The sequence below is a fragment of the Spea bombifrons genome, chromosome 12 (assembly GCF_027358695.1).
Source record: "Spea bombifrons isolate aSpeBom1 chromosome 12, aSpeBom1.2.pri, whole genome shotgun sequence".
Lineage (NCBI taxonomy): Eukaryota > Metazoa > Chordata > Amphibia > Anura > Pelobatidae > Spea > Spea bombifrons.
In genome coordinates this window covers 31,266,218-31,273,618 of record NC_071098.1, presented here as the reverse complement: position 1 = coordinate 31,273,618, position 7,401 = coordinate 31,266,218, and the positions used below count along the sequence as shown (strand labels likewise).

General features: G+C 48.9%; 1 protein-coding gene across 2 annotated transcripts; it reads right to left on the bottom strand.

Annotated features, from left to right (window-relative positions):
- Positions 1-4,015: 4,015 nt before the first annotated feature.
- On the bottom strand, positions 4,016-7,401 carry FBL (fibrillarin). 2 transcript variants are annotated; one of them, XM_053451453.1, is made up of 9 exons: positions 7,353-7,401; positions 6,346-6,531; positions 6,127-6,234; positions 5,929-6,023; positions 5,681-5,851; positions 5,424-5,556; positions 5,064-5,176; positions 4,830-4,975; positions 4,016-4,746 (listed from the first exon to the last, which is right to left on the bottom strand). In XM_053451453.1, exons 1-9 carry the CDS (start codon positions 7,360-7,362, stop codon positions 4,722-4,724), a joined length of 987 nt encoding a protein of 328 aa, XP_053307428.1. In that variant the 5' UTR covers positions 7,363-7,401; the 3' UTR covers positions 4,016-4,721. The 2 variants fall into 2 exon arrangements, with proteins under 2 accessions (XP_053307428.1, XP_053307427.1); XM_053451452.1 differs by having other exon boundaries at positions 6,337-6,531; positions 7,353-7,377.

Below are 7,401 nucleotides of genomic sequence, written 5' to 3'. Positions count from 1 at the left end.
TGAGAGTAGCGCGATTGAATGAGAGTAGCGGGGGTTGTATAGTGCGTTACTTGCTACTTGGGGTTCTATTCAAGGGCTGACGTGTAAAGTTGACCGGCTCCTTGCCTTGACATTGGACCGCAGTCTGCCGGTTCTCAGCGAGTCAAAAAAAGAGCTCCAAACAGACGAAGGTGAACCTCAGCGGGACGACCACCGGCTCTGCTGAGTCGATATTCGTCTCGGCAGCGATCAAGTTGAATTTTCTACGCCAAGCTAGAGACTCGATACCCACCTCAAAGTTCTGGGACTGTCGGGTTCCTGTTGGATGTAGCTGACGGCGGTTTGGAGATGCTGATGGCGGTTCCATCTGTAACTCGAGTTACGGCTGTCTTCATGAATAGACCCGTATGACTTAACGCATCCGAGGAGAGCGACTTCATCGATTTCTGTGACAATAGCGGCCGTTGGAGCTACAAATCTATTGCGATCGAGCTTCTTGTCTGCTTTAGTTTTATCTGAACGGGGGGGGACTGTCATGAAGTTATCGCGGCTCTTGTGTCCGTTGGTCTAATTCCTAGCTGGCCATTTTCAATTTTTTTTAGTCTGTAAATAAGGTTTTTTTTAACCTTGAAATATTGGGGGTATTTTTTTACCTGAGCAGGGACCCTGCCTGCAGAGACCCGTTCAGAACCAATCGGCTTCGCTGGGAGTACAGGAGAACCTAAGAGCGCCGGTCTTCTGGTGCGTTGTAAAGATGGCAGCTTTTCGAGGTCCGTTGCCAGAATTGGAAGCCCCAAGGTAAGCGAAAGAGGCATCCAAGTAATGTTCTCCGCTGTGGACCGTGGTAACTGGGGTCCATCCCAAGGGGGTCAGGTTTAAGTCTCTACTGCACTTGAGACTGTGCTGTGGATGCAGACAGTATGTATTTCTCTGGTGGTTCCTCACGTGTTCTTTGATCTCATACATGTATGCTTGTTAACCACCTCGTCACGGGAAGTGCTGAGATTAGAGATGCTCTGGGTTTTATTCACTAACGCAGCAGAGATGCGGTTCAACCTCTCCAACTACACCAGGCAGCCTGAAGAACCAATCACAGCGGCCTCTTCCTGCCACTAGCGGCCCTGCATAATGCATGTGAAATATCAGTCCGTACCCATGCATTATACAGGGCCGTCTCTACCCTGCTGGAAGGAGAAGCTCACTGGGTTGGCCCTTCATGATACTTAATAAATGTGGGGAGTTGGAACCGCCATCTCCTGCTTAAGTAAATAAACGTATAGATCAAAAGCAAAGGGTAGGCTTTGGAGTTCACACTTCTTATCGTTGTTGTGTTTCTTGACCAATGTACTGCTGCGAAGAACTTTAACCGTTCATGCCGCCAGCCCCCACCGAACCCGGCCCTGGGCGTCTGAACACCGTTTGGAACCCAGAGGTAACATATTCTTAAACAATGAAGCTTAAGAACCTGGGGCTCCCATCTCACTCCCCATTTGCCCATAGGCCTTGTGCAGGAATGTACCGTTCGCTGGAGCCATAAACATTAACGTAACCCCCAGTTATCGAAGCTGATATTTTTCCAATTAATTTCACCAAATACTTTTTTTTTTTCTTCTGATTGGCTCAGTAGGTATTTTTATTTATATTTTAAAAAATATTTAGTTGTAAAAAGCCTTCTTTCCATGTCTCGGCCGGACGGTGCGTTCGGGTTGTGCTCCGTAGATAATGTACGGGATGTAGCGATTGAGAGGACCGTCCCAAGGCTGGTCCTCTGATCGCTGAGAGGACCGTTGGGTTTTATGTATAAAGTGACTGGTGCAAACATTAAAAAGTGGTCTTATTACCATAGAAACCAGTGAAATGGACCAATCAGCAGCCGCTCCCCTCAGGTTCCTACGGGCAGCCCAAACACTGTGCTGCAGTCCCTTACCTGCGATGGTCTGCAGGGACCGGGTTATGGAACGCTCTCCTATGGCGCCATCTACTGGTCATTGGGCCCTAAGCAGCCACAGTTATTCCTCAACCTGCTGTCTGTACTCCCCACCCCATGAAAGCTAATTTACCCCCCTCATTTATTAACTGCCCCCCAATTCCATGGAAGTTGACTTGAAACCACATTTTAAAGGAGCACTTGTGTTGTATGTTTATGGCGTGTTACTTGTGTAGAATAGACCTCAGAGAGATGTTAAGAAATGTATGTTGCGCTGGGACATCCTGTTAAAGCGCTCGGTTGACCATTTCACAGAGAGAAATACAAGCGCAGTTTCCTAGACTTTAAGGCAGGGGTGTCCACATTTTTTCTGCAGGGGGCCACTTCATCAGAATTGTATACGTGCGAGGGCTGCACTCATTTTTCACTGTGAGAAAATATAGCCTTTAATAAAATATGCAGATTAAAATAAAGTAAATGACACAAAACCTTTACTTTTCCTCTCACTGATTTCTGGGCCTAGAAAGTTTTGTGACTACAAATTCAGGATTCTGGATATATATATAATTTATTATAACAGCGATCTCGGGCATACCCAGATTCCAGCATGTACTGGTTGGCTGGGCGTGATAGGAGTGTTAATGCTGTCAACAATTATATATAAATATTGTATTTTTTTTGTACAATTTTGGTGTGTTAACCACACTTATTAAAAGTAAGTAATTCACCACAATTGGACAAAAACAATTCAATATGACTTGGCATGATAGGAGTGTGATTGTTAACAGCAATCACACTCCTTTTATATCCAGGCAACCAGTAAATGCTGGAACCTAGGCATGATGGGACTGTGATTGTTGTTAGCAATTACACTCCTATCATGCCAAGTCAGCCAGTACATGCTGGTACAGGGTGGCTGTAAGTAATGTGCAGACCCCATACTGCTGGCAGCATCAATACACAAGGGGGGGCAGCTAGCCACATTTCAGCATGTACTGGCCGACTTGGCATGATAGGAGTGTAATTGCTAACAGCAATCACAGTCCCATCATGCTTAGGTTCCAGCACTTACACATCCATGCTATCGCGCACACATTCATTCACAGATTAATTCCCTCAATCATGTATACTCATTCAAACACCCTCCCCCACCTGCACTGCAGCTCCCACGACGCCGCTCAGACTTCAGCAGGAGGCGCGGCCTCCCTCTGCGTTCTCTTGTATTGCACAGAGGAAGCAGGACTGGAGCAGAGTCATGTGATGTCACGTGAACTCTGCTGGGTTCCGCTTCCTCTCTGCAGGTAAGCAGCAGGGCTCCTGTGGTTGCCCTGTCTGCCGATCTCACGCGGGCTGCACCTCGAGGCCCTGCGGGCTCCACGTCGGACACCCCTGCTTTAAGGTAACCACAGGTGAATCGTCCTATAAGAACGTGGAGTGCTTAGTCAACAAGGTGTGAAGTCACGTAGAGCTTTTAGGGCCGCGGGGGTCTGTTCCTCAGAGAAACTACCATGTGTTTTCTACCATGGGTCTAGAAATTGTACAAACTATTTAAAGTTCATCACCATCCGTAACACTCGGCCCTTCACCCATCTAACAGAAGTGGTGACGGTGCTGAAGTCAACCCAATGAAAACAGTCCACGTGTCCACCAAGAGGCTGAATGCACGACCCGGCCCTTGAAAGAACATACTTAACACTTGTGGTTCAGAAGGCACACGCAAACTTTTTTTATTCCATTACTGGGTTCATTCCCCCCATCAGAGAGCCCATTGAACACCACCATGGAATCTGTTAGCGCCATATAAACACCTTTCCTTTACTAGTGGTTTCCATTGCAGTTGTAACTGAGAAAAAAAAAAACCCACCCATTTAGATCGTACCCCACAGAAAAAAAACTGTCTGCATCAAGTGTACAAAAGAGAGATTAGGATAAAAAATGGTCCATGTCTAGGGACAAGGAGCCAAAGACAGAAGAAAAGGAGGAGAGGAAACTAAAAGGAGACAGGACACGGAAATGGTCGGCAGAGAAGAGCATGAAAGAAAAACTAAATGCGTTTAGGAAGCAGCCATCACACACACACACACCTGTACATAGATCGATCTGTACACCTTGTTTAGTTGTATAAAGTTTTAATAAAAAAAATACATACAGGTCACACGTGGGGGCAGATAAATGATCACAGAAGTTAAATGTTTATCTCTGCAAAAAAACAAAGTCCAAACCCCACACTATGTCCCCGTTCGGCGGCTCCCACCCGATCCTCATCATCAAAGAAAACAAATAGAATCCAGAATACAGAACCGGGCTCTAGAACAGACACGTTCTAGGACAGGCACTACGAACCCAAAAACCTTAAAATCAAGTCGAATTTAAGAACGCTTATAAAAAAAAAGACAAATGGAGAGCTGTGACCCGAGACCTTGGGGGTTAGGGGACCGTTCAGCAGATGGACGTCCACCATTTTTTTTTTTTAGGTTAGGACGGGTTCCTTATACTTACTAAGCGTTCTAGAGCTCGCACAGGAATGAAGCCTGAGGATCGGGCCGAGAACCACATCAATAGAAAAATACGACTCATTTATCAATCTGCAGACATGCGCATCTCATCGAAAACGACTAAATTACTGATTTTAAGGGAGAAAAAGAAAAACGCTAAAAATAAGTCCCCGTACACCCCATTCTTGTCCAGAAATCCAGGCCCCCCCCACCGTTCCTTTCCTCCAGGCTTGGTGGGGTGCAAGAGGAAAAAAAACCTGACTTTTTTGGTCTGTTGAAGTTCTGGATGTTTTGTTAAAGTCCTAGATTGTATCATCCGTTCATTTCTTCTGCTTCGGGGGCGGTCTGGAGGAGAAGACAGATCGGTTATAAGACGTTCCAGGAGAAGACACCTGAACTAAGTCATGATACTCGGCGCCTGCGCTCACCTGTAGATCCCGACCACCACCGCGTGGTCTCTTTCGTAGGGTTCCAGCGTCAGCTGCTCTTGTGGTTTCATGTTCTCCTGTTGCATTTTCTTGATTTCCGCAGCAAAGACGGCCTCGGGAGCTGCCGTGGAGTCGATGCAGTTAGCCTGTAGAAAGACACGCATGTAAATGGCATGAGGCATGAGATAATCCCAACCCCCAGGAACGAAGATACTCCCCGAGCTCGACACCAACCTTTATAGAGATGACAAAGTGGCCGCCGTTCTTCAGGAAGTTGTGAGCGTTGAGGGCAACGATTCTGGTCTGATCCGGCTGCGCTACGTCAGCAAAGATGACATCTACCATGCCTGCAAACAGAAGCCACGAGTGCGTATTATTGGCTGTCACCATCACGTGATATAAAGGGGCCGACTATGGGGAGGCATATGGCTCCAGAATCAAACACAAGACCAACGACTGATTAGGGTTTGAGTCTTCACAGCAGGAGAAACGGGCGACTAGACGGGGGCAAACAGGCAACTTGATGGGGCAAAGAAGGGGGGGTATAGAGATTATAGCCCCTAGAGATGAACTCGGTACCCCGGGTACAATTACCTATTAACATGCGGTACTTGTGGGGGTGTCTGGCGTCTTCGATCACGGGAATGATATTCGTGCGTTTCTTTGCCACGTTGATGAGGTCACGGCCGGATCTGTGCGAGAACTCGACGGCGTAAACCAAGCCTTCCTGCGAGAGAGAAAAACAAAACATACATCAGGCGCTATCGGAGACGGCGGTGTTTACGTGACAACCGTGGAAGCAGCGAGAGAAAAGCGATTTGGGGCTAAACGGCAGGAATGTAAATACTCACCGGACCAACTAAATCTGAGACGTGCGACACGGTGGTGCCAGACGCGGCCCCCAGATACAGGACTTTAGCCCCGGGCTTGATGTGAATTTGATCCACTCCTCCTAGAATGGCGGCTGCGAGCTTCGACCTGAAGGGGTTCCACGCTCTGTACTCAGTTTTAATCTCTCCCTCCTACGAGACAAACAGGGTAAACACGAGACCGCCGAGGCGCAGAGACATCGAGATCGTGATCGAGGAAAAGTATTCACCTCAACAGACATCCTCTTCTCTCCGTACACAGACTCTCCGGGCACGAGGTTCTTCGTCACCAGGGCATCTTCTTTCCCCCGGCAGATAAAGACTCCTACAAAACACCAAGCATTGGAGCCTCGTCACATCCTGTCCTGTACCCCCCCACCAGGGACCGGTGATCTCAGGACCCCCAACAGTCTCCTCCTTAGTATTACCTTCATGTCTGTGAGGTTCTACGATTACTTTTCGTCCTGCTCCAAAACCACCTCTGCCGCCTCGTGCGCCTCCTCTGCCCCCACCACGGGGACCACCTCTAAAGCCACCTGAGAATTAGAAATATATATTATTACCCTGAAGCCCCCGTCACGCTTCCTTAATGCAGACCCGCTTCAGGATTTATTTCCCTTTTCCGCGTGACAACTTACCCCTGGAACCTCCCCGGCCTCCAAAGCCTCCTCCGCGGTCTCCAAAGCTACCTCTTCCACGGCCTCCGAATCCTCCTCGGCCTCCCCCTCCGAATCCTCTACCACCCCCTCCGAATCCCCCTCTTCCACCGCCTCGGTCACCGAATCCTCCTCTTCCACCTCCTCGGTCACCGAATCCTCCTCTAGGGCTGAATCCTACAAGAACACAAAGAGTTAATAAAACGCGGTGTGCGGTCGGGGTAACGACAAATCAAATTCAAGAGACTGATGCCGGGGGGGTTTGGGGGCAACAACCACGGAGATCAAATAGTTTGAGAAGCGGGGTCCTCGGCACGGCTCCCGGGGGGCACCGAGGGAAATAAAATATCTCCATTGTGGAAAACCGTGTAAAAAAAAAAAACTTATTTAGTCACTAGGGATCAGCTGTCTGCAACAAAAGTGACTTTTAGGGTTAAATGTGTAGTTTGGGGAGGTAAGAGTTCCAGTGATGGCCCCGAGGGGCTCCTAGGAGCAGACAGCATGCTTCATACGGTATCTGCAGCCTGCGCTTCTGATTTCCTCACTGAATGATTTAAGTAAATACCCCCATCAATTGGGGCAATAATTGCAAAATTAGCTTTTTTTTGTTATTCAGCACCATTGCCCCCCTGGTACAGCGGCTGCCACCACACGATGCCCCTGTTTGTGGGGCAGATGAGGCAGGAAAGGCTCGGCTCCATGCCGCACGTGCCCCCTTCACATGTTCTACCCTCCCCATCCCATATGGGCCAGAACGCAGCCCCCCGTTCCAAAGGCTCTATCTACCCACCTAGGGCCCCCGGAGATCAATTGGAAGCATGCCGGGGCCCCATGGATCAGCAGGCCTCGGATACCCTGGGCTCACGTGGGAGCCGCGCAGTACCCTTTACGGGGTATAAATACAGGTTTCTCGCACCCAAAGTACCCCTTGGGGAGGCAGTGGGCTAAAGGGCCCCAGTGGCTCTCCTAGTCCTAGGGGGCCTCTAGTTTATAGTCACCTGGCCTCATGGCGAAGTCTCTCCGTCCTCTCGCTGCGAGCGCTCAGTG

Coding starts and splice junctions, on each gene's coding strand:
- FBL (XM_053451452.1), bottom strand. Junction 6,024..6,126: donor AGAACCTCACAGACATGAAG/GTAATACTAAGG, acceptor GGTGTTTTGTAG/GAGTCTTTATCTGCCGGGGG. Junction 5,557..5,680: donor TCTCAGATTTAGTTGGTCCG/GTGAGTATTTAC, acceptor TCTCTCTCGCAG/GAAGGCTTGGTTTACGCCGT.